Source organism: Saxophila tyrrhenica, assembly GCF_035928015.1.
Source record: "Saxophila tyrrhenica strain CCFEE 5935 chromosome Unknown scaffold_13, whole genome shotgun sequence".
Taxonomy (NCBI): Eukaryota; Fungi; Ascomycota; class Dothideomycetes; order Mycosphaerellales; family Extremaceae; genus Saxophila; species Saxophila tyrrhenica.
The window spans coordinates 177,290-201,528 of NW_027041745.1; the positions used below are offsets into that span (position 1 = coordinate 177,290).

Below are 24,239 nucleotides of genomic sequence, written 5' to 3' on the forward strand. Positions count from 1 at the left end.
GCAGCATGCACCTCTGCCTCGAGACATCTCGCTCCGTTAATAGCAATTCACCACCACTTCCTCCCTCTCCGCGAGAGCGCATCCCGACGTCTACCAACTCACCACCATTCAGTCACTCCTTTAACGAAGAAGTCAGTCCTTACCGCCGCTTCACCGATCCCATTGTCGCAGCGACAGCCTATTGTGATCAATAGACCGCTTTTCACCGATTGTCCCAGCAGCCAACAAACGAGCAAGCAAGGTGCAAACACAAGCAAAATTCTTCACCACTGCGACGCGAGCCACCTCGACACAACAACACGTTGCCGAAGACGCCTCATCCTCGGATTCGACATCACCTTCGCGACGACAGACACTTCGAGAGTTGAGCTCTCGTCAGCGAAACGCCACCATCAACGGGCGCTGGTTGCCTTGCTCCTCAGCTTGCACATACACCACCACCCACGACCTTGACGGCCGTCGCTCACCATGAAGACTTCGCAGGCGATCCTCACCTCAGCAATTGCCTTTTCCGGCATTGCGAGCGCCTTCTGGCGTATGCCATGTCGCTCGCAGACCGGCGTTGCTCGCCTTGACCCCCTCGTTGACCCGGGCGAGATCAGCGCGCATGTACATACCATTACCGGTGGCGGAGGTGAGAAGTATCACGTGAATGCATGTGATATCAGCGACTGACTTTTCGCAGGCTTCTCCTGGGACGCGACGTTCGAGACGCTCACTGCGGATGGCTCTTGCACTGCGTGCGAGGTCACCCAGGACCACAGCGCGTACTGGACCCCGACGCTGAACTTCGCCTACGACAATGGCACCACCGTCATGGTCCCGCAGGTCGGCGGCATGCTAGTGTGAGTGATATCAGCCCATGCGATTGCTTGACCTCACTGACGACTCCGCAGATACTACCTCTACTACCTTGATAAAGTCAAGGCGTTCCCGGAAGGCTTCCAGATGTTGGCGGGCAACCAGGCCGTGCGCAACTTTACCGGTCCCTTCCCGGACACGGAGCTTAGCCACTGGCCCACGGATGCCACAGACGACCAGTTCTTCCTGCAGCAGCGCGCTCTCGGCTTCAACTGTCTCAACTACGACATCGATCCGGAGCCGTCGCTCTACCGTCACACCATGCCGTCCCAGGAGTACCTTGACGCTCACTGCAAGGATGGCATCCGTCTCGAGCTTGCCTTCCCAAGTTGCGGCAACGGATCTCTGGACTCCACCGACCACAAGTCGCACATGGCCTACCCCAGCTTGGTGAAGGAGGGCAACTGCCCGGACGGCTACGATGAGCACTACCCGTTCCTCTTCTACGAGACCATTTGGGCCACCAATGCTTTCGCTGGAGAGTCCGGTCAGTTCGTTTTGTCTTACGGAGATCCAGTCGGAACTGGCTACCACGGCGACTTCATCATGGGCTGGGAGTCTGAGGAGTTCCTACAGGACGCCCTCGACACCTGCAAGAGCCCATCTGGAGATATTGAAGACTGCCCGCTTTTCAAGATGCAGAGCGACTCGGATGCAGCCAAGTGCACGTTCGACGTCCCAGACTGCTTGAAGGAGGACAACCCGAAGGGCCCACGTCAAGGTCTCGCCGTCGATGTGCCGGTTCAGTACGGTCCTGAGGAAGCCACGGCCTACGCAGTCGCCGGACGCAAGGGCCACGAGACTCAAGGCATTGCTCCCTCGCAAGCGCCAGAGACGTTCTCGCAGCCCACGCTCACCTACTCGCCGGCTGATCCAGAGTCGACCAAGACTGCACAAGGCGGCATTGTCGTTGCGATGGCCACTACTAAGTCCGACTCAGACCAGATGAAGCATGGCGCTGTCAACCCAGTCGGATTCGAGTCGCCCGCTACGACCTCTTCACCCGCGGAGCCATCACCTCCTGCCCAGCCCGAGGAGACCCCAGTCAGCTACATCACAAACGGCAACACCGTCGTCGAGCTCTTCGTCACCGAGGTCGACGTCACGGTCACCGCCACGGAGACCGCATCCGCCGACTCGTACCACAAGCGCCACCTCCACAGGCACGCTCACCACCACCACGGCAGGTAATCGTCGTGAGTCGTGCAAACCATCTCCGACGCGCGTCTCGTCTTTCACACCATGGGCTGGTTCCGCAACCCTTTTCTCCGTCATGGATCAGGCTGCGAGGCCGCGGTCCGGGCTAAAGTACCACCGTTGGATAGGCCTTCGATCCATAGTGGGAAGCCCTTCTCATCATCGGTCTGCAGGCTGGCTCCTGCTGCGATTTGTAGAAAGCTGAGAGGTCGGGGGGATGGGGCATGGCATGGCATAGATACCTTTTATGATTGCGCTTGCGGGCATGGGGGTGGGATGTGATGGCCTGGCCTGTGGTCGGGTGTTGAACTCACTACTTCGTTCGTATATGAAAACTTGAAACTTCAAATGCACGTCTGCTGCGACTTGTCAAGTTCCAAACCTCGTATACCGTTCTCGCTCACTCTGAAGTCCAAGAAGATGATGCGTGAAGTACCATTCCGACCTCGTTGTACGAACATACCTTCACATACCGTACTTAGATATCCTCCCACCAAGGCAATGTTCCGTCTGCCCAAATTACGAGCTGAGAGCCTCACGGTCGAGGCAGGAGGGTCAAGAAACGGTTTGACAAGACAAGCCATTTGATGGCCGCAACTGGGTGTTGCGTGCACTGGATGTGCACCGAGGCACGAGGAGAGTTGAAGTGGTGATCCAATTTTTTGGGCAAGTCGTCCTGATCACCTATTCTTCTAGTTTTCACAACCTCTTGCACCCATTTGCTGATGTGTTCAACTGCTCTGTCCTTGCTTGTTTTTGCGTTGACTCACATGCTGCTGCAAGACAGGGCAGCTGAAAGTGCGTAGGTGAGGCGGTGGCGTTGCAAGCTTCGCGGTGGCGAACGGCGAGAGCGACCGAGTTGTTGGACAGGCAGACATTTCTTCTTTTCATCAGGCAGGCTTCGAGCCCATCTTCTTTCTCTTTTCTACCCACTGCTGTGCATAGCGATAGGCGTTGGTCGAACTGTAAATAACTAGACACCGGCTCAGAAGGACCGCAACTCGTGTACATACCAACACCAAACCACAGCAAGAGACCTCATCAACCCGGAAGCCGCCGCCAACACCATCTCGGATATCCGAATAACAGACGGGCTACCCAGCCCATTACCCCCGCAACCATGGACATGCGCAAACTCACCCACGCCATGAACTCCGCCCAACGCACCGGCAACTCCTCCGAACCCCTCTCCCTCACCGAGCTCCCCCCCAGCATCCTAGACGCCCTGGTCCCCGGCTACAGCCTCATCTCCCGCTACATCCACGCCTTGACAGGAATCGACATCTCCTTCTTCGTCTCCATCGGCCTCATCCTCTTCGCCGTGATCAAAGGCGGACAATTCCTGTACAGCAGAGGCTCCCGCGCGTTTCGCTACTTGTTCCTGTCCTCGGTGTATATCAAACAGCACGATGATTTGTTCGATATGACGCTTGATTGGATGGCGAAGACGCAGATCTCGACGTCCAAACGCAGGGCGACGGCGAAGACACAGCGGGGGCCCAGGGCGCAGAATGAGTTTGAGGCGACGGAGGCGAATGCGCTGAGTGAGGATGGGTTTTTTGATTTTCAGAAATGGTCAGCGAGAGTGCCGCCGCGGTATGAACCGTATTATGGACGGCATTTTATGTGGCATAATCGAAGATTGTTCATTTTCCATCGCTCGAAGCGGTCGAAGCTGGATTTGGGCTCGGGGTCGGGGTTGGGGAAGGTGGACGAGGAGGACATGATTCAGATTGATTGCATTGGCAGGACGATCGAGCCGATCAAGGAGTTGCTGGCGGTGGCGAAGGTGTGGTCGTTGAACCGTCTTAGGGGGACGACTACGATTCGGCATCCGCTCCCTAAGGAAAGACAGCGGTTTGGCGGGCTGTGGAGTAAGTTGTCGGTGAGACCGAGCAGGCCGATGCAGACGGTGATTCTGGATCGGGCGCAGAAGGAGATGATTGTGACGGATATGAACGATTATCTGCATCCGGCGTCTCCGCAGTGGTATGCGACGAGAGGGTTGCCGTATCGGAGGGGGTATCTCTTTCATGGACCGCCCGGGACGGGAAAGACGTCGTTGTCGTTTGCGTTGGCGGGCATCTTTGGGTTGGAGATATATGTGATTGGGTTGCAGGAGCCGAGTTTGACTGAAGGAGATTTGATGGCGCTGTTCAACAGCCTTCCGCGGCGCTGCGTGGTACTTCTCGAAGACGTCGACGCAGCAGAGGCAGCAAAATCACGAAAGCTGGAAGGTCAAGGCGAAGGACCGAAAGGCAAAGGCAAAGGCGGCAAAGGCAACAACAAGAAGAAAGGCGAGAAAGCCAAGCAGAACGGTAAAGCGAACGGCGACGTGAATGGTGAAGTCAATGGCGACGTAAAAGAAAACGGCGACGGTGCGAATAAGAAAGGCGCGAAGGATGAAGAGTTCACGCTGAAGGATCTGGCGAAGGAGCTGAAGGCACTGAACAAGCAAAAGCCGAAGGATGAAGGCAACCAGGCTAGTAACCAAGGCCAAGGCAATCAAGGCGGTCAGAGTGCGAACCGCTCTTCTGGGTCTGGCATTTCTTTATCGGGTTTGCTGAATGCGATTGATGGTGTGGCGAGTCATGAAGGACGAGTCTTGATCATGACAACCAACCATCCGGAACAGCTTGATGCTGCGCTGATAAGACCGGGACGGGTGGATCGCAAGATCGAGTTCACGTATGCGATGCAGGAGCAGATTCGCGAGTTGTTTGTGCGGATGTATTCGGGTGTTGATCCTGCGGAGATTATGAGGGAGATTGATGAGAAGGTCGCAATGAACGGGACGGCGAACGGGCATCTGGATGAGAAGAAGGAGTTGTCGAATGGGAATGCTGAGAAGAGCAAGAAAGTTGTTCTCGAGCAGCTGGCAGAGGAGTTCGCCTCGCATATCCCAGACGCGACGTACACGCCTGCGGAGATCCAGAATCATCTCATGCGGTACAAAGACGAGCCGCGCAGGGCTGTCGAGAAAGTCGACGACTGGATCCAAGAGCAAACGAGCGAGAAAGAGCGCCAACAGCCACAGGCGGCGGGCGACGACGACGACGATTCCTCAGAAGAATAGATGTATGTCTATACCATAAAAATCATCTCTCAGCTTCCCGCCCTTGCATCACCGGCTGCCGTATCATAAACAGATTCCGATACCACACCCCCTCCACCCTCTCATTCCTAATAAGTGTATCGATCCTATCCGCCTCCCTGAACCCCAACTTCTCATACAACGGCACAGCTTCCGGCGAGGCTTCAAGATAGGCCTCCATGCCCTGTGCGTCTGCGCGCTCGAGGCCCCAGCGCATGAGTTTGGAGCCGACGCCTTTGCCTTGGTGGGTGGGGGATGTTGCTACGATCTCGAGGTCTGCGATACCATCCATTAGCAAACAGCACACAGTGGAGGATCGCTGGAAAGGTTGAGCAACGTACACCAATGTCCCCTATCCCCCATCAACTCCCTCCGCCTCCTCGCCCACGCGCCAAACGTCTCCTCACACAGCGCTTTATCCGCTCCTTCAGGCCACTGCGGCAAATCCGTCTCTGGGAAGACGCCTGGTTTCGGCTCTACCTACAGCACCGTACAGACGACTTAGCAAACGGTTCCACCTCTAAGTGATAGGAACATAGACATACCCATTTCCCAAACCCGCACACCACCTCCCCCGTCCCCTCCATTCCCTCCTCAACAAGAACAACTTTCAACCACCACGCCCCCGGCTCCTCGAGCTCGTCGTACAGCATTCGCTCCCACCATTCGCGGACGGCGGGGACGTCGCGGGGCCAGCAGGCGAGCGAGTGCGCGTTTTGGAAGGCGGCGAAGTAGATGGAGACGCAGTGGGGGACGTCTTGGGGGAGGAGGGGGAGGAGACGGAAGGCCATCTGACAAAGTTTTTGTGTCTTTCTCGTTGTTTTTGAGGAGGTGGAAGTGAGATGGTTGTGCGAGTGGTGGGAGACGTGTTCTACGGAAGAGGAAAGATGGAGTGCGACGATGAGAAATGTGGTGATACTTATACCTTTATATAGTGCGTGTTTTCTGCGAATTTCAATGGTATGCATCAGCCGGAAAGATAGTCTTGAAAGCTGTATTAACGCATTGCGGACACCGACGTTGTCAGCAAGCCGGTTGGGCCAAAGCTTGAGACGCAATCGGAAGGTGGTTCTACTGCCAGCTTTCAGCTGTAAGGCCTACGTGCGCTACAGTTGGAATCATTCTATTCTTCATAACAACCATCATCCTGTACATCATCATCATCATCTGAACTAACACCCCCCAAACCCAGCCACACTAACCAACCCCTCTCCCTCCGCTTCCCTCGCCGCCACCCCCGCCTCATCTTCCTCCAACAACTTCTCCACCACCTTCCTATCCTTCACCCTAAAAAACCCATTCACCCCATCCCGCAACCTCTCCGTAACCTCCTTAAGCATATCCTCATCAATAGCCGCAAAACACAGCCGGAAATACCTCCACCCCTCTTCATCCATGATTTTCTGCGTTGGGCTGAAAATCGTCCCCGGCGACACGAGAACACGGTACGGTTTCGTGGTCCAGAAGATCCACATCGCGCGGCTCAGACGCGAGAGCTGGTTGTGCTTCGCGTAATGGTGGTAGAGGGGGTGGTTTTCAAAGTGCACGCGGAGCCAGAGGAACATGCCGCCGACGGGGAAATCGAAGGACATGGTTTGGGTTTTCTCCACGACACTCCACTCGTCGTCATCGGAGGAGGCGGTGGGGTCGGCGAGGCTGTTCCGGCGCCCGGATTTGACGAGATATTTGCCCGAGTCGAGGATCTTGGCCATCTGGTTCATGCGGCGCTCGTAGTTGCCGCGGAGACCTTCGATCCAGCGGACCCAGCCGGCGGCGTCCCAGGCTTCGCCGGGGGTGGAGTTGTCTTTTTTCGTCCTTTGGGAGGTTGCGACGTCGCGGCTGTCGGGGCCGAGGAGGAGCTCGGCGATCATGCTTTGCACGAAGCCGGAGGGCTGCTGGGTGGAGGTTTCGCTGATGCGGAGGATGCGTTCGACGAAGGCGGGTTGGCAGGTTATCCAGCCGAGGCGGCAGCCGGGGGCGACGGTTTTGGAGAAGGTGTCGAGGCGGATCACGCGGCCTTCGGTGTCGATGCTGATGGAGGAGGGGACTAGGGAGTCGAGGAACTTGTAGCCTGAGGACTTCCAGCCTTCTGGAACGGGCTCGGCGTTGGCGAACATGGGCTGGTCGGGGTTGAACGAGGTGTTGGCAGGGTCGGAGGTGGTGGTGGTGTTGACAGCGGTCGCGGTTGGGAACTGCAGATACCAGTACGGGTCGTCCTCGCAGATGATCACATCGTACTCGCAGCAAATAGCGTAGAGCTCTCGGCGTCTTTGCAGCGACAGTACGCCAGATGTTGGATTCTGGCCCATGCTATAACCCATATTAGCTCCTCCATTCAGAGAGTCCATCCCGTGTATGCTGATGCTTCAGCCGTCGTACTCACGTCACAGTATAGATCAAACTCGGCCTCTTGCCCTTCCTATAATCCCAATTCTCCAAAACCTCCCTCAACCCTCCCTTGCCCTCCGCAATCATGCCCTCATCATCAATCTCCACCGGCACCACGTTCAAACCTCTCGGCCTCGCCGCCTGAATCGCATTCATATACGCAAACTTCTCCACCAACAGTCCCTGCCTATCCCTCACCCAGTCTTTCTCCGCGCTCCATTCGTTCGTCAAGAGTTGTAGAACCTTGCAAAAGCCATCGGTGTTGCCACAGGTGAGGATGATCTCCGGCCCGCCCTCGTAAGGGCAGTTGGGGTGCAGGTTCTCGCGGGTCAGCTGGCGGAGGAAGCCGTAGAGCGGTGGGTAGCCCTGGGCAGTGCCATACTGGAGGGCGGTGGAGAGGTCGACTTTCGTCTGGGGGTTGGTGTCGGCGGAGGTGTGTGGGACGAGGATGCTGGATTGAGAGGACTGCTTGGAGCTAACGTTGAGCTTTGAGAAGGATTGAGCGGCATCATCGCCCTCTGGCGGAGGGTCGACGGGCTTGTTGGGTGTAGGATCCCAACGATCCGGCCGGGCTACCTTCGCCTCGAGAGTGTCATACGGAAAGTAATGGTTATTTGGCAGCCCACCAGCGAGCTGGCCAATGCCGGGGATCTGGAAGTACTTGTAGAACTGCTTGATGGAGCTCGCGGTGCGCGCTTTGGCGCTCCGGCTGAAGTGGTTCGAGAGGTCTTTGGGTGGTGCTGGCTTATCGGACGACATGCTGGGGGTCATGCTTGCGGCGGCCTGCGCGGAAGCCATGGTGGATCAAGAAGGGAGATGGAAAAGCAATGGATCTCCTACCAAGATACAGTACACTTCACAAGACACTTCACAAGGCAGTGAGACGAGGACAAGGACGCCTTATCGGCGACACCAACAACACCTTACTAATGTAGACGTCGATGATCCGCTTCTGCAGGCACTCGGCACGCTGCGAACTCCGCTGCCGTCGAGGTGGGGGCTGGACTCCGTCGACGATGTCTTGATCACTGAACGACCTCACTTCATCGTCACGAGGAAGTCCCATCGTGATGTTCAGAAAGCCAGTGCGTACACTGTTGGGCTCAGAGCATGTTCAATGGGAGCATGCAAGCGAGGTCAAGCGTCGACACTGTAGCATCAACATCAAGAACAGCTGCGTTGGGCTCTGTAAACGTCTTGTTGATCCCCACCTCTGCCAGTCTTTTAATGTCCATTACGGTCCTCTCGAAAGACTAATTCAATTTCTACACTTGTATTGTACAGCATGACTTGTTGTCTTCATCCGCGAGGGCCCCTTCTCGAAGAACCCAGCCAACAAACGAACCAACAACTCCGACTGCAGTCCCACCACGTTCCTCTCACTTCTCGAGAAGCCAACCTGACCCGACCGTCTTCGACACCGCATGTCCTCCAGCCTGGCCAGCTTGTGAGGTACATGTAGCTCGAGGCGCCTCTTCTCCAACTTGCGAGTCCAAGTTCATGCCCTTGTACGGCTTGAGGAGCACTTTTTGTCACAAGCAAAATGCAACATGCGCTAGCGTGCTTTTGTTTCGACCAATCAGAAGCTAGCATTCCACTTCAATTCACCGCCGCTCATTCTTTACATCTGTGTCTTAGCGGCAGTCTCTCCACCTCATCAGGTCGTCCTGCCATAGCATCCCGCCCGCGGCTGCTTCGCAAGCCCTCTCCAAGCTGTCGTGCTGTATGTCTTCTTCAAAACCCCATAGTGCATCGATTCGTGCCAGCGTCTCGAGAGTCCACTGCTTCATCTCCACGGCCAGATCGTAGTCCGGTGCGGTCTGAGAACGTTGTCGTCGCTCCAGCCGACACCACACTCCGTACGCTACCTGCAAAGCGAGCCGCAACCGTACCGCTCGCACCGGGTGGGCATGCGAGAGACCAAGGGCGTATGGAACGCTTTTGGCTACGTTGATTGCGGCATCCATTTGAAGCGACCGTATGCCTTCGAGGGTTACGTTCGACAAATTTGCAGGCGGCGGCCAGTGGTTGCTCAAGAGGTGGTCCAGTAGACCGCAGAGGAGGATACGGTAGGCCCAGTACTGTGTGGCGAGGATGTAGCCTTCCAGGGAGCGGAAGTCGTGAGCTTCTCCATCTAGGCAAAGCGGAAGCAAGGTATTGTGAGCCGTCCTGGGTCGTAGGGACGTTACTTCTTCCGCCAGAGCTTGGAGAATGCAAGTTTCCGCTGAGGACGCGTGAAGACTCTCCGCTAACGTGAATGCTTCGAGTGTGGTGTCATGCGGCCTGGCTTCGCATTGGCCCGCGGCTCGTACTAGTCGAACAAGGCGTGCTATGCGGACGTATAGATCCTGAAGAGCCAGCAGAGCATCCTTTATACCATTCATCGAGGGCGAAGCGAGGTAAGGTCCTTGGGTATCGAACAGAGAGTCTCTGCCCTGGATCATTGCTTCAACGATCTGGGACGATGGTCAGCTAGGGGCGTTCCGAGTCGAACGTAAAAAGGACGTGCCTCTTCTTCGTAGACGCCTAACACAACGCTCGAGACTACTTCGTTCTTGAACGTGTTTGCGCTGCGGCGGTGTAGGATCAGCGATATGGCGTTGATGTGCGGGATGTAGTTGTCAGTCCGAAGTCCGCGCAGGCTCTGTGGTGCACAAGTAAGTGCCAGTGCTTCACATCCATTGAAAAATGTCGACCAACCTCCGCGTATCGGTGAAGGGCAATAGTGAGAAGCAATTGACTGGGATCGTCGTCCTTTGTGTGATACGTGACAGCCTCCCTAAGACATCGCAAGGCTTTCGAACCTGCTACGCAAGCTCTCTGTTGACTTGCGTCGCTCGGTGAAAGGAAGCTCATCATGCTCTCGATGTAGTACGTCGTCGCAGAGTCCAGGCAGGCATCGTTTCCGATCGACAGTGGAATGTGCCTAACCCACATGTCGAAGATCTCGTTGGGACTACCACCGGGGAGCGAAGAGAGCACGTAGACCCATCTTGACGCCAAACGGGTCTTGTGAGACCACAGATCACTGCAAGGTGCCACAGCAGCCACTACTGCCCCGGAAGTCTTTGTACACCTGGGAGAAGAGGTTGCTGTGGTCTCAGGTTGGCCCACATGCTTTCTCTGCGGCAATAAACTGCTATATTCCCCTACGCCGTCGGCTGTCTTGCGCTTTCGCTTGAGCTTCAATGTCCAATGTGCTCGTTCGTGAGTACTATTGGCACCAACAGCGCAATTGGTCATACTCGCAAATCCGGCAGATCCGTCGGTGGCATTTTCATGGAACCTCTCGAGAACGAACACGGATTTCTCATGGCTGTACGAGCAGAAACGTCCGCTGACCTGACAAGGCCGACAGCTCGGTCTCTGCTCCTCGCACTCCAATAGTTTCAGCATTGATGGTGCCAGGTGGTTGTACGTGTCCTACCTTGACCTTGCGGCGCCTACATATTTCACATTTCCCAAGTACCGTCATCTCATCTTCGACCCCTGAGGGTTGCGAGCAAAGCTAAAGAGAAAGCCTGCAGTGCGGCAAACGGATATGCCTGCGTTCCAGGAGGGTGCATAGCAGGATGTCTGCTATTGGTATTCATCTCGTCTGTACGGCTGGGTGAATGTTGGAGAGAAGAAAGTGCTTCTCGCATTCCGTCCCAGAAAGGAAGGAGGAATCTTGGCGGGCTTCCTCGATCGACCAATCACGGAAAGACGTTTGAGCTGGGCGTTGACGACGACGACCAAGACGGCCGCGCGCGTCCCAAAGCTGTTGGGTCATGCTGGTGGTTTTACATACAGCTTTCGAGTAAGAGCACAGGAACGGGTGAACGGAAAACACAATGCGTCGATAACATCTACCCGAAATCGCCATAAGCATGAATCCATGGACCAGCAGCGATGAGGAAGCGGCTACCTCCCGGGAGGATTTCGAGCCATACCAGGACTCGCCGGAGGAGACCGAAGATGAAGGATTGTTGCAGGCGGACGCACCCTTGCGAGGCTCGCAGCGGCCATCCCTTGAGCTCGACCACACATTGAGACGCAATGACGGAACATGGAAAGAGCATATCTCAGGCCGCATACCACCGCGGTTGAAGAGAGCATGGGCAGCGACAGTCAAGTGGGCAAAGGGACCAGATCCACCACGAATATACAGCATCGAGCCCATATTCCCGAAGATCCAACACGCCCCGCTAGCTCTCCTCGACCGCTACGCTCCAAAGAAGATACATAAATTCGGCTTGCTCCTCGCCGTCTACTTCAGCTGGCTCCTCGCCTTCTCCCTCGTCCTCTGGCGAAGCTCTTTCGCCGCTTCTATCCCTGGCTACGGCACACCCGTCCGCCTGGGCTGCTACGCCCGCTACTGGAACGAGAAGAACGGCTGCGGCATCAACGGCGACCTCTGCCGGCCATTCGCAAACGCTACCCTCGCCTTCCGCTGTCCTGCCGACTGCGCCAGCGCTGAGATCTTCAACCCGCATGCTGTGGGCGACCAGGAAGTCGTCTATAAACCGCTTGTCGTAGGCGGACCGACAGACAACCAAACGGGTTTCGAAGACGTCCTCGTCAACAACGCCGTCTACCGCGGCGACAGCTTCATCTGCGCGTCCGCCGTCCACGCCGGCTTCATCGACGATGCGCAAGGCGGCTGCGGCGTCGTCACTTTGACCGGCGAACAACCCTCCTTCACCAAGTCTTCCCGCCACGGCATCAAGTCCCTGGCTTTCGACTCCTACTTCCCACATTCCTTTGGTTTCCTCTCCGGCACCCGCGCAGCCTGCGCTGATCTCCGCTGGCCCGCCCTCGCCGTGACTGTGATCTTCACAACCATCCTCTCCCTCTTCACCACTTCCCCAGCAGTCTTCTTCTGGTCTATCTTCGTGTCCTTCTTCTTCCACGTCGCCCTCGCCTCCGACCCCCCAAACCTCACAAAATACACGTCTCTCCTCTCGCTCGCATTCGGGCGGTTCTTGCCAGCTTGCTTCTGCGCCTGGGTCACGTACCGCTACACCGCGCTCCGCAGTCTCGAGAACCTGACCGCGCAGTTCGAGAAGACGATCCTCTATCTCGGCCCAGCATGGCTGGGAGCGTTGAATAATTACACCTTCGACAAACTACCCCTCCAACGCCTGACACCCCACGACATCAAAGCGCAGCCTGGCGCCATACCTGCACTCATCACGGTTATATTGAGTATTTTCTTCATCGCGCTCGGCCAGGCATGGGCTTTCCGCGTCGAAGGGCGGATGCCGCGATATCTAGCTATCTACGGCATTTTCGTCGCAAGTCTGCTCTTCTTTGTCGCGCTGCCGGGGCTGAACTTGAGGATCCACCACTACGTCCTCGCCCTGCTCCTGCTACCAGGCACGTCGTTCCAAAACCGCCCCTCCCTAATCTATCAAGGTCTCCTACTCGGCCTCTTCATCAACGGCGTAGCGCGCTGGGGCTTCGCCAGCGTTCTTGAAACTCCCTCCTCCCTCCTCGAAGGCGCGGCGCAGGGGACGCTTCTCCCCGCTGTCTCTGTACTAAGCTCGGGAGTGCGGAATATCACGTTCGACCTTGGCCCCTTGCCGATCTGGGACGCAAAGCAGAAGGTTTCATGGGACGGCATATCCGTCCTCGTCAACGACGTCGAGAGGTTTAGAGGCTACGCCGACGATCGGAGTTATTGGCCCGGTGAGAGGCATGGGGGGAATTATACCTGGTTTTGGGACCGGCATGAGCCGCACGCTGGTGCGGATGAGGAGAGGGAAGGGAAGGTGGATGTGCTGCCGGAGTATTTTCGCTTTGGGTACATGAGTGGGAGCGAAGTTGGGGATTTTGGGAAAGCTGGGAAGTGGGAGGTTGATGGGGGATGGAAGAAGATGGAGAGGGGGCCGAGTTGAGCTGTGCGTGTACGATGTCGTTGCTGTATGATCTGTGACTGATATGTAGCCATGTACAGAAGCGTATGTATTATGAACGACTTCTGCCCACAAGTTCTGCACATTTTACTAGCGCCATTGAAGCTAATCAGCGCCTAGAACTACCTCCTGTAGCACATGCACTAACACGACTCCGGTACAAGTTTCTCCACACGACTCCATTCAATCTCTCCACACGACTCCATTGAACCTCTCGGCATAACTTTGTCTACAGAACAATCGCTTGAATGAAAGTGCACCGAAGCCAGTGCTCTCCGCAGCTTCGTCGAGGCACCGCGCCTCTCAGCGTGAGGTCAGGGTGACCTCGCGGTGATTCGACGATATGGGCCAGTGCTCTTTATCAGATATTGATGGATTCGCGAGTCCGGAGAACGGACCTAACGATGTGAGCGCGCGTCTGCATAACCCACAAGTTACGAGATCCAAAGATTCCAAGCCTGCCATCTGTCTTGGTCGCCTTGGCTGAAAAGCTATCTTGCGTAGAACAGAGGCCCCATCCATCGCCGGCCTGAACTGAGACTCTGGCCGCTCCAACGCCAATCACTTGATGGTATTGGCCTTGCAACTCCGCCGGTATCCGATTCGCACATCTCGCCGCGAGGCCTAGGATATGCGGCTATACCACCATGACTGGAGAAGCTGGGGATACCGCATCTGGAGATCAACAACTTGACGCCCACGTGGAGCACTCGTGGCTCTCCCAAGCACGATCCTTGGAGCCTTGGTGCGGGGGACCTTCGTTATGGCATAAAGAGAGAACCGAGTAGCCGCGGCGACGGGAAAAGCACTGTTCGATTCCTAGCCGTTGTGATCTCAGAAAATTGGCCCGTCTCCTTTAGTGCTCAATATCACGACAATACCGCACCGCCCTTAAAGATTATTGTGGCCTCCGAGGTCCTCCACGATGTTCCTCGCAAAGGACGAAAAGAATTCAGAGCCGTTGCATTTGGACAAACGAGAAGACGGCACCGCATCCCCTTCGGACTCCGACCTCGCCAGGACCGAAGATGCTCGTGAGACCGGCCCGCCGCTCCTCCAGGTCGACAAGCAGACTGAGAGGAGGCTGTTGAGGAAACTGGACTCTCGCATTGTGCCCATGGTGATGTGGATGTATCTGATGTGCTTCATGGATCGAGGTACAACTCCACATTGACAGGCACGGCTAACGATACATGCTCATGAAATATGCAGTCATCATCGGCAACGCGAGACTGTACGGAATGGAAGATGATCTGGGCTTGGAAGGGAATCAGTTCCAGCTGTCGGTATCCATTCTGTTCGTCACCTATTGCGTACGTACTCTTTCAACCTCCCCCTTCCGACCACGATGCTAACGCACACGGAAGTTGTTCGAGGTCCCCTCGAACATGATCATCCGAAAAACCAACCCCTCCTACTACCTCGCCATATTGACCATCCTGTGGGGCCTGGTTGCAACCTTCTCGGCCATGGTTCAGGGCCTCCCCGGATTGATCGCATGCCGTCTGCTCCTCGGTCTATTCGAAGCCGGCTTCTTCCCGGGAGTTGTAATCTATCTGAGCCTCTTCTACAACAAGGGCAGTATAGCGCTACGGATGGGCTACTTTTTCTCGGCGTCCGCCATCTCCAGCGCGGTTGGCGGCTTGCTCTCGTACGGCATCGGGCAAGGCATGGATGGCACGGCCGGCTGGAAGGCGTGGCGGTGGATCATCCTCATCAACGGTCTGATGACCGTAGCCACCGGCTTCGTCGTCCCGTTCATCCTCCCAGGCAGCATCAAAGGCGCCAAATTCCTCAACGACCAAGACCGCCTCGACATGGACACCCTCCGCAGCGCGGAGCTCGGCCAGACCGTCTCCGGCCAGAAGCTCAACAGAAAGGACGTCATGGACGCAGTCAAGGACTGGAAGACGTACGCCTTCGGCTTCTGCCAGTTCTGCAGCAACCTCGCCCTCTACTCCTTCTCCGTCTTCCTCCCCACCGTCATTAGCGAGATCGGCACCTGGAGCGTCGCGCAGTCGCAAGCGCTCACAGTGCCCGTGTTCGCGCTCGGCGCCCTCGTCTACGTCGCCGTGTGCCGACTCAGCGACTGGACGCAGATCCGGGGGCCGTTCATCGTCGGCTTCCAGATGGTCGTTGTGGTCGGGTATATCATGCTCGTCTCGGACTCCGGGGGCGGCGTCAGCCTCGCCGGGACTTTTTTCGTCGGAGCAGGTATCTATGTAATCAACGGGCTGGCTGTCGCGTGGGTGGTGACGAACAGCCCGCGGTACGGCAAGCGCGCGTTCGCCAGCGGCACGCAGCTCTCCATGGGCAACGCGGCGGGAGTCGCTGCCCCGTTCCTGTTCAGTGAAGGCACGCGGCCTGCTTATACGCCCGGCTACTCGACCGCCATCGGAGTCACGGTCTTCTCGATGGCGCTGTTCTCTAGTCTGTTCTGCTGGTTCGCGTGGCAGAACAGGCAGAGAGCTGCTGGGAAACAGGATTGGAAGATCGACGGCAAGACGGAAGAAGAGGCGGCGGAGATGGGCGACGTAAACCCGAATTATAGGTACACGGTGTAGACTGTGTTTCGAGGTGTCCATGCGGGGCGATGTCTCTATACAGACACGTGCGTAGAGATGTATGGTAGGTATGCAAATGGATGGGAACTGTGCAAATCTTCAATTTATCATATCTGAACATACCGTTGGGGCTAGGCGACGCAGTAGAAGAAGTGGCAATCTCCGAAGTCTAGACTATAAAGCAAAGTATATTCAGAAGCCTCTAGGTAGGAGATTGTTTACCGGAGATGGGGTGAGGAACAGGCGGATAGGATAGCTCTCCGATATAAGTAGGAAGAGCATCGCCTAGCACAAGTCTTCATCGCAGGCGATAGTGTCATGAGAAGCCAGAATCTGACTGCCACTTCTTCTGCTCTGCCGCCTGGGGCCCGAGATAATGTTTTATCAACGTGGGCGGCCGCCTGCCACTGCGGCTCAGCGGCTTGTGGCTTGCAGTGAAACGTGCTGTGCCGCACTTTGATCCCCATTCTTCTAGCGAACAGCATTCTCCGACTCACCTATAGCACACGCAAAATTTTACTGCCCAGCTCCAAGGACGCTGGCAAGCTCGAGGCATCTCCTCAAACCCAGTAATCGAATTTGGACTTCACGACGCCATGGATCCATCGAAGCGCAATGTACCAGACAACCAGTTGGAAGTCAACCAGCAGAGCCCCAACACCGCCACCCCATCCATCGTCACCCTCCCCAAAACTTCCAAGAGTGGTAAAGTCGATACCCTGGACATTGGCGATCGCTCCTTCAATCTGGAGTCCCGCCATCTCAACGACGAGTTCGTGGACGACTTCATCGGCCTCGAAGAAGGCAACACGGACCAGATCGAGGCGTTCACCCAGAAGTGGGGACTCGAGGAACTCTTCGATGCGGATTAAGCTGCCCAGCGCGAGGAATTTCATCGGAAGGTCGGTGGGAAGCTTGTTCTGAAGGGGCGGAAGATAGACGCTGAGGTTGCTTCGAGGGAGTCTCGGAAGAAGTGGGGTTGGTGGTTTGAAAGGGGTGAGTCCAGGGCATGAAGGACTTAAGAAGGTCGAAGATGCTCACTCGCTCGCTGTCATACCTCAAGGGGTCTTGGGTCGTTTCTTCCGTAACCACAGAGTTCATCTTGGTTCAGCTCTTCGATCGAAATGCCGCTCACACCAACGCAGGCTTCTTCTTGATTCCCAACGCAGCCCCGAAATCCTTTTTCTTCCTTGGCTGGCGCTGGAACGTAGGTGCCGGCGGCGGAGGCATAGCCTTCTTATCCTTGTCCGCCTGACTCTCCACCCCACCCACGCCACCCTCCTCCCCATCCTCCTCAACCACCCTCTTCACCCTCTCCCCAGTCCCACTCTGAAACGCCAACCGCGCCTGCTCCTCGATCTCTCTCTCCGCCCTCTCAACCTCCTCATCCCGCCTCCTCTCCACTCCCGCCAACCCCTCCAACGCCCCCTCCACGCCACCCCTCTCCCGCTGCGCATTCCTCGTCCTGACCTCATCCAACGCATCCGCCACCGCCATCTCCGTCTTCGCATCCATAGTCTTCTGCTCCAACTCCTTCATCGCATCCTTCTCATTCTCCTCGCGCTCCAGCCGATCCAGCCGCTCCTCCTCCGTCTCCTCGTTCAGCTTCGCCTCTCTCCAGACCTCGAAATTCCTTCTCGCGCCCCGCTCGCATTCGTAGTCCATGTTCTTCGGGTCGGTTTTGAAGGTGATCTCGGCGCTGCAGCGCGTGCAGCGGATGTAGAAGCGGAAGATGGTGATGGCGTAGTATTTCTCTTCCGTAGTCTCTTTGCGGGCGTTGAACTTGCGGCCTTTGTAGATGTACTCGCCGCAGGAAGTGCATTTCATGCTGAAGGGGGCCATGAGGCGGACGGTCTGTTGTTTGGGGCCGGTTTGCTTGGGGCCGCGGCGGCGTTCGATCTTGGAGGGGTCGAAGTCGGGGGGGTAGTATTTGGTGAGGACTTTGCGTTCCGACATGGTGGGCGGTGGTGTTCAGTGATATGGACTGGTTGCACTGTTGTCTCTTAATGTCGGCGGTGGTCCTTGGCCTCGTCGTTGATGTCGTGTTCTGGTGGTGGTGTGGTATGAGGAAGAATGAGGTGGAGGAGTGTGGAGTGGTGGCTCGTGAAAGCTCGGTCTCGGCTTCGGTCTCGCACGTGGACAGTGACTGCCCCGCCAGAAGTAAACAGCAGTCGCGGGTCAAGATTCACTTTCTCCTACACGTGAGTATCATCTCAACAATGGCATCTGGTGTAGACGCTTACGAGGTACCAGCAGGCACGAACAGAGCGACTCTCCATGCTTCTTTACAAGACAGACCTACCAACGACCCGGGTTGAAGCAGAGGATGGAGGCCTATCTGCGACAATGGCAGCAGCAGTGTTTGGACCGACAGCAGTGGGATGCCGCCATCTACGTCGGTGACAAGCTGCTGGCCTTGACGAGTACGATATACCAGCGATTAGGGAAGACTCGTTCTAACGGCGAACAGACTCGGACGAGGATGCATACGCGCTCGCAAAGATCCACTTTACGGCGAGCAACTACACCAGAGCACTGTCGCTGGTGTCGAGATCAGACCTGCTACAACGATCGGCCGCCGCAAAGTACCTCGCAGCGCATTGCCATGTCAAGCAGAACAAACACGACGAAGCGCTGGAACTGCTGGGCGAGAAGAATCCAGTCCATCTTGTGACGCAAACAGATTCGGCGCGAAGAAAGCTCCAGTACATGAGCAACGGCCTGTCGAGCAAGCAGCTGGGCAAGTCGAAGCTACCGAGTCGCGTCGAAAGGGCGGACAGAAGTGAGGAGCGGGATCATGAGAATGCTTCCAACATCAAGTTTGAAGCTGGCATGTGCTATCTGCGAGGACTCTGCTACGCGAAGCAGAACGCCTTCGACCGCGCAAAAGATTGCTACAAAAGCGCCGTGCGGATAGACATTCAGTGCTTCGAGGCCTTCGATCAGCTGATGAAGAACTCCCTCATGAGCCCTGGCGAAGAATGGGACTTTGTCGACAGCTTAAACTTCGACAGCATACTGGCCGATCCTGGGGGTGTAAACACAGCATCAGAAGCCGCCGACTTCACACGCAACCTCTACCTGACCCGACTATCAAAGTACTCGCGGCCTGAAGAGTTCAAGAAAGCCATCGAAACCCTCTCAACCCACTACCACCTCGACACCAACCCGGACATCCTCCTCGCCGAGGCCGAAATCCTCTACACCAACTCCCGCTCCGCCCAATCCCTCGCCATCACCTCCTCCATCCTGGAACTCGACCCTTACAACTTCGCCTGCCTCCCGCTCCACCTCGCACTCCTGCACTCCCTCGGCCACACCAACGCCCTCTTCGCTCTCTCCCACGACCTCGCCGACACCCACCCTCACGAACCCTGCAGCTGGCTCGCCGTCGGCACATACTATCTAAACACCGGCCGTATCCCCGAAGCACGCAGCTACTTCTCCAAAGCCTCCCTCATGGACCCCCACTTCGGCCCCGCCTGGATCGGCTTCGCGCACACCTTCGCAGCGGAAGGCGAAGGCGACCAAGCCATCGCCGCCTACTCGACCGCCGCGCGCTTGTTCCAAGGCACGCATCTCCCGCAGCTCTTCCTCGGCATGCAGGAGATCGCGCTCGGGCATCTTACCGTCGCGCGCGAATACCTAACAACAGCATACAACCTCTGCGACCGCGACCCCTTGCTCATCAACGAACTCGGCGTCATCGCCTACCTTGAAGACGACTTCGCCAGCGCCGCCAATTCCTTCAAACTGGCCCTCAGCATCTCCGCCGACAACGACGCTCCGCCCTCGCAAACCAGCAGCACCCGACTGAATCTCGCGCACGCGCTCCGTCGTTCTGGCCGCTTTCCGGAAAGCCTCGAGCACTTCGACGAAGTAGTCCGACTAGGCCTTCGCGACGTCGGCGTCTTCGCCGCCAAAGGTCTGGTGCTGCTCGAAATGGACCAGGCGTTCGAAGCAACAGTGGCATTACACGAGGCGCTTGCGATCAGTCCGCAGGACCCTGTCGCTTCTGAACTCCTAACCCGAGCGCTGGGACTGCTGGAGACGGTCGGCGTGCTCACAGAGGTCCAAGAGGAAGGTGTGAATGTCGGGTTGGAACGGACGCTGGGTGAGGTTAGGAGGGGCAAGATGCCGAGACGGCGGAGGATGGAGGGGGAGGGGGAGGGCATGGATTTGGATGGCGCTTGGGATGGCGGGGGGAGGTAGGACCTCCCCGGCACCAGGGGGTACATTCCAAGTTTCAGGGTTGGGAAGCAGTATCGGGAGGCTTAGCTGGGTGAGGAGAGGTTGGATGGCATGGGGATGGGCGCTGGTTACGATCGCATAAGGTTGGATCCTAACTCTGTTATATGATACGAAGTACCTTTCGACGTTTTCAATCCTATCCTTAGCGCAATGTGGCCCCAGGATAACGTTAAGTACGTACGAGGTGCGGCTTACTACCTGATCTGGGTACCGGTCAGCATGAGTCGGCACTCGTTCTAACGTGATATGAGCAGCTTTCAAGCATTGACCCAGAGCGCTCGAGCTTGCTGTACGAGAAGGCTCGACTTCGCAAGCTTCTCACGACAGACAGACGGATCAATCGTGCAAAATGTTGGCTCCTTGAAAGGGTAGCGGTGCTGTCAGATCCAACTCACGTGCAATCTCTACACAGGGAGCCTTCGTTACGGCTCTCATCAAGGGGTGTCTTCGAACCGATCAATGCTCAGCGGTATAAAGACTCTACCGTGGACGGTTGTAAAACAGGCCCAGAGGCCCAGCAACCCACCCTCCCTCTCCTCCATTGCCAGATTCGCCCTGCATCTCGTTCCCGCCACCACCACACAGCTACCGTCGAGCGTTTTCGTCGCTGCCACGTTTCCAGTGGCCATGATCATGAAGAAGCTGTGCGTCTTGCTAGCACTTGCAGCAAGTCCGCTCGCAGTAAGTCCCAATCCCCCCAAGACTACAAGCTTTTCAACTCACATCTCTTGCGCACGCAGACCCTCGCCGAACAGCACAACGCTGCCATCGGCATGCTCAACTTCCCATCCCCCTTCCCCTGCAACTCCGAAGACTGCTGCTTCGCCACCTCCTGCGCCGTCAGCGTGGGCTTCTCCGGGTGCTTATTCAACAGCGACACCGTCTTCCCCGGCAGCTGCCGCTCCAACATGGAGAACCCCTCCGCCAGCCTGCCGGTCCTGGGCTGCGAGAGCTGGCAGATGACTTGGGGCCACATAGATGCGTTCGGGACGGTCGTGGCAGTCGTGGGGCCGGAGACGGCGTACGAGTTTGTGGTCGAAGGGTGTACGTCGGAAATGAGCTTTGGGGACGATGGGTGTCATACTAAGCCGTCCTGTGAGACGGCTCAGTTGTGTGGGTTTGAGCGGTGTGAAAGCGGACGGCCGACGAACAGTAGCACATCTGGCTTATGAACGGTATATCCTTACCGAGCCTGTTTCTGGTACGGTGTCAGCGGGAGCTCCCTAACCTCCTAGCCCTCCGCCGCACCTAGGCCCTCCCTCGAGATCCTCCCTACGCTCCGCTACCCCCGGGGGGGGGGGGGGGTCCCTTCGTCTCGGGGGGCCCGTCCTTCCTAGGTTTGGGCTACGGATCACATCTCTGCTTGAGGTCTTTCAAGCGCAATTTGAGAATCTTCTGACGAATTCAAGTAAAGAGAGTCTACCTTGAGAATACGAGTGAAAGTCCTACCCGCGCTATTAGCCAAAGCAGACTGCTAAGGACGGATTCTACCCGTATACTGTTCGTAAGCCAAAGTAGCTGCTGTTCGTAGACCGTCCGTGTGGGACCTGCCTGCCATACCAGCGATGCCACAGTTGAGGGTGGAGCACGTCAAGCCTGGGAGACGGCTATGTTGTAAACTCCATCTGCATTGTCATCACTACTTATTCGATGCAGTACCTCTACGAATGACCAGAGAGCATCTCCGTCGGCCACAGGCGCCAGAACGCCATGCTCATGCCCGTCAATAATCCATTCCAAGCCCGTGTGGGGCAATATCTTCCCACTCGGTCTTGCTTTCACGACCCTTCCCGGGCTTTCGAGAAGACCGCCGGGGAGTCACCTCTTCAGCAGAAGCCTCCTCTTCGAGGGAGGGATCCTCTACAGAAGGCTCTTCAGTGCGAGAACCATTCGAAGAAGATTCGCTAGGAGAAAAGGACTTTCCCGGAGTCTTCCGTCGACGAGCCTCCTCAATCGTAACATCCCCTCGAGAAGACTCTCCGCTAGCACCCGATCGATCTGCAGTCTGCTCAGGCGCAGTCTGTTGCGCGCCAGGCTGCCCTACCTGCTAGTCGCCATTCTAAGACTCACTAACATCCCTCCTGGTGACTTTCGTGGGACTGCGCTCGACGAGGTGCCGGGATGCGCGCCAGACCATGATCATGTTGTCCTCTGCGGCGGTACACATGACCTGCAAGGCGAAATTGGGTTAGCATATCTCTTGTGCTGAAGTAATGTACAAAGTGGGAAGCCTGTACGTACCCACGGGTCATTCTTGTTCCATGAGAAGTCGCTAATACGGTTCGTGTGTCCTCCGTGCATGAAAAGCATCTCGGCCGTTCCATCCTCAGCATCCTCGGGCGTTTGCTCCATGCCCCCGCGACTGAGATCCCAGAAAAGGACGCGGCGATCTTCAGAACTTGATGCGAGGATGGCGGTGTCGTGTGGGTGCCAGTCGATCTTGCTGATGGTGTCTCTGTGCCCTTCCAAGCTGTGAAGCTTGCCGTGTTGTGGGAAGCGCAAATCAAAGATTCCGATCGTCTTGTCTGCTGATCCCGTCGCCAGGAGTTTGTCATAGGTCGGGTGGAATGCAAACGTATTGATAGCATCTTGGTGTGCATTCTTGAAGATAATGACAGGCTTGCTGTCGGAAGGCCTCCGCATATCCATCAGCTGCATGGTCAGATCGTCAGACACCGAGCCGAAGAGGTTCTTGCCGTGTGCTGGATGAAACTGGACATCGTTCACAACAGCCGAATGATGCTTGAAGGTACGGTGCGGGGAGACGACTTTGTTGTCCAGCTTGAAGTCGTCTTTTAGGTTCCAGAGCCTCACTGTGCCATCCTCTGAGCCTGAGAGAAGCTGTCCTTCGGTGTGTGGGTTCCACTCCAGCGCAAAGCCTTCGCTTTCGTGCCCCTTCAGTGTGGCTTGTGGCCTTAGGTCCTCGTCCTTCGGGACAGACGAGTGCTTTGAGCGGTCCCAGACGTAGATGTTCTTGTTGGCGGCCCAAGTCGCGATGATGTCAGGGTTCTGGGGTTGATAACGGGCCTTGTTGACTTCACCCGGGTGGACGATCTTCTGGACGACATTGAATTCGATGGGGTGCTTGGCGGCGCCATGTCCTCCAAGCTCCTCTGTGGCCGGGTTGTAGTCTGCCAAGGTGGCCGCCGGCGGTTTGGGAAGCTTCATATGCACTATCTGCAGGTAGTCGGTCGCGTTGCCAGAGGTGTGAGTTCCGAGCAGCAGACGGTGGGTGCGAAGGGGGTTGCCCGGCTCGTCGCGCACGTCCGGCAGCCACTGTGTTGTGAGCGTCGGCCATTCTAGGGCACGCCTGCAATGTGTCAGTGACCTCAATCATTCTGCATAGTTGCTGAGCAGACATACGAGTACACTACAACGCCATCGATTAGCATCTGTCTCAGCCTATAATAACGCAGGGCAGGACTCACTGATGTCGTACAAGAATACTGAGTTCTTCTTCCATATCTTGTACTCCTCATTGATAGTGACGTTTTGGATTTTCTCCTCATCGGTCTCTCGCGCTGCAGTACTATTAGCTGTGTGCGCCCAAGAATCGAAGCAGACACTTATGCCGCTCTGAACATAGGCCTGGAGGTGGGAGAGAGAGAGACGTACTGAGGTCGGCCATGCTGGCTGTGGTGAGTGGTGGTGAATGGAGTGGTGCGGCAATGTCTCATGCGGACGACCGCAGTCAAATACGAATGGAGGTGGTGGTGAATTGGAGAAAGTGTGGTGGATTCTTTCATGTGAAGCCCAGCGCGTGTTTGTAGGTAATCGCGACCCACCGCGTAAAGCGTGAATTAAGCTTTCTGGAGACGGGACCGGCCGTGTCTGTGCGGGATCCTCGACTTGACGTTCGCGAACTTCGCCTCCGAGTTGCTTTCTTGCTTCAAGGACCACAGCGTCAGACCGCCGCCCCCCTCCTTACACACCTCCCCTTCATACCCCTAGCTACCCCTTACCTCCACCCTCAGCTAGGCGTCTGTC

At 56.6% G+C, this 24,239-nt stretch overlaps 11 protein-coding genes across 11 annotated transcripts; 6 read left to right on the forward strand and 5 right to left on the reverse strand.

The window, feature by feature from the left end:
- Nucleotides 1–468: 468 nt before the first annotated feature.
- LTR77_008043 (uncharacterized protein) lies at nucleotides 469–2,052 on the forward strand (the record flags this gene model as incomplete). Its single annotated transcript, XM_064805277.1, has 3 exons — nucleotides 469–634; nucleotides 686–845; nucleotides 897–2,052. 3 exons carry the CDS (start codon nucleotides 469–471, stop codon nucleotides 2,050–2,052), a joined length of 1,482 nt encoding a protein of 493 aa, XP_064656382.1.
- Nucleotides 2,053–3,178: 1,126 nt separating this feature from the next.
- LTR77_008044 (uncharacterized protein) lies at nucleotides 3,179–5,134 on the forward strand (the record flags this gene model as incomplete). The annotated part of the gene is made up of 1 exon (XM_064805278.1): nucleotides 3,179–5,134. One exon carries the CDS (start codon nucleotides 3,179–3,181, stop codon nucleotides 5,132–5,134), a length of 1,956 nt encoding a protein of 651 aa, XP_064656383.1.
- Nucleotides 5,135–5,156: 22 nt separating this feature from the next.
- LTR77_008045 (uncharacterized protein) lies at nucleotides 5,157–5,943 on the reverse strand (the record flags this gene model as incomplete). The annotated part of the gene is made up of 3 exons (XM_064805279.1): nucleotides 5,157–5,428; nucleotides 5,494–5,632; nucleotides 5,698–5,943. The coding sequence occupies 3 exons, from the start codon at nucleotides 5,941–5,943 to the stop codon at nucleotides 5,157–5,159; spliced, it is 657 nt and encodes a 218-aa protein (XP_064656384.1).
- Nucleotides 5,944–6,324: 381 nt separating this feature from the next.
- LTR77_008046 (uncharacterized protein) lies at nucleotides 6,325–8,338 on the reverse strand (the record flags this gene model as incomplete). Its single annotated transcript, XM_064805280.1, has 2 exons — nucleotides 6,325–7,462; nucleotides 7,536–8,338. 2 exons carry the CDS (start codon nucleotides 8,336–8,338, stop codon nucleotides 6,325–6,327), a joined length of 1,941 nt encoding a protein of 646 aa, XP_064656385.1.
- An 836-nt stretch (nucleotides 8,339–9,174) lies between these two features.
- On the reverse strand, nucleotides 9,175–10,477 carry LTR77_008047 (uncharacterized protein; the record flags this gene model as incomplete). Its single annotated transcript, XM_064805281.1, has 2 exons — nucleotides 9,175–9,996; nucleotides 10,241–10,477. The coding sequence occupies 2 exons, from the start codon at nucleotides 10,475–10,477 to the stop codon at nucleotides 9,175–9,177; spliced, it is 1,059 nt and encodes a 352-aa protein (XP_064656386.1).
- Nucleotides 10,478–11,409: 932 nt separating this feature from the next.
- Nucleotides 11,410–13,419, forward strand: LTR77_008048 (uncharacterized protein; the record flags this gene model as incomplete). The annotated part of the gene is made up of 1 exon (XM_064805282.1): nucleotides 11,410–13,419. One exon carries the CDS (start codon nucleotides 11,410–11,412, stop codon nucleotides 13,417–13,419), a length of 2,010 nt encoding a protein of 669 aa, XP_064656387.1.
- A 943-nt stretch (nucleotides 13,420–14,362) lies between these two features.
- Nucleotides 14,363–16,001, forward strand: LTR77_008049 (uncharacterized protein; the record flags this gene model as incomplete). The annotated part of the gene is made up of 3 exons (XM_064805283.1): nucleotides 14,363–14,594; nucleotides 14,650–14,750; nucleotides 14,805–16,001. The coding sequence occupies 3 exons, from the start codon at nucleotides 14,363–14,365 to the stop codon at nucleotides 15,999–16,001; spliced, it is 1,530 nt and encodes a 509-aa protein (XP_064656388.1).
- Nucleotides 16,002–16,561: 560 nt separating this feature from the next.
- On the reverse strand, nucleotides 16,562–17,957 carry cwf16 (Pre-mRNA-splicing factor cwf16; the record flags this gene model as incomplete). Its single annotated transcript, XM_064805284.1, has 2 exons — nucleotides 16,562–17,018; nucleotides 17,137–17,957. The coding sequence occupies 2 exons, from the start codon at nucleotides 17,955–17,957 to the stop codon at nucleotides 16,562–16,564; spliced, it is 1,278 nt and encodes a 425-aa protein (XP_064656389.1).
- A 370-nt stretch (nucleotides 17,958–18,327) lies between these two features.
- Nucleotides 18,328–20,213, forward strand: cut9 (anaphase-promoting complex subunit Cut9; the record flags this gene model as incomplete). The annotated part of the gene is made up of 2 exons (XM_064805285.1): nucleotides 18,328–18,424; nucleotides 18,472–20,213. The coding sequence occupies 2 exons, from the start codon at nucleotides 18,328–18,330 to the stop codon at nucleotides 20,211–20,213; spliced, it is 1,839 nt and encodes a 612-aa protein (XP_064656390.1).
- A 672-nt stretch (nucleotides 20,214–20,885) lies between these two features.
- Nucleotides 20,886–21,424, forward strand: LTR77_008052 (uncharacterized protein; the record flags this gene model as incomplete). Its single annotated transcript, XM_064805286.1, has 2 exons — nucleotides 20,886–20,933; nucleotides 20,993–21,424. 2 exons carry the CDS (start codon nucleotides 20,886–20,888, stop codon nucleotides 21,422–21,424), a joined length of 480 nt encoding a protein of 159 aa, XP_064656391.1.
- An 887-nt stretch (nucleotides 21,425–22,311) lies between these two features.
- HAT2 (Histone acetyltransferase type B subunit 2) lies at nucleotides 22,312–23,880 on the reverse strand (the record flags this gene model as incomplete). Its single annotated transcript, XM_064805287.1, has 5 exons — nucleotides 22,312–22,422; nucleotides 22,494–23,562; nucleotides 23,616–23,622; nucleotides 23,681–23,773; nucleotides 23,868–23,880. The coding sequence occupies 5 exons, from the start codon at nucleotides 23,878–23,880 to the stop codon at nucleotides 22,312–22,314; spliced, it is 1,293 nt and encodes a 430-aa protein (XP_064656392.1).
- Nucleotides 23,881–24,239: the final 359 nt, after the last annotated feature.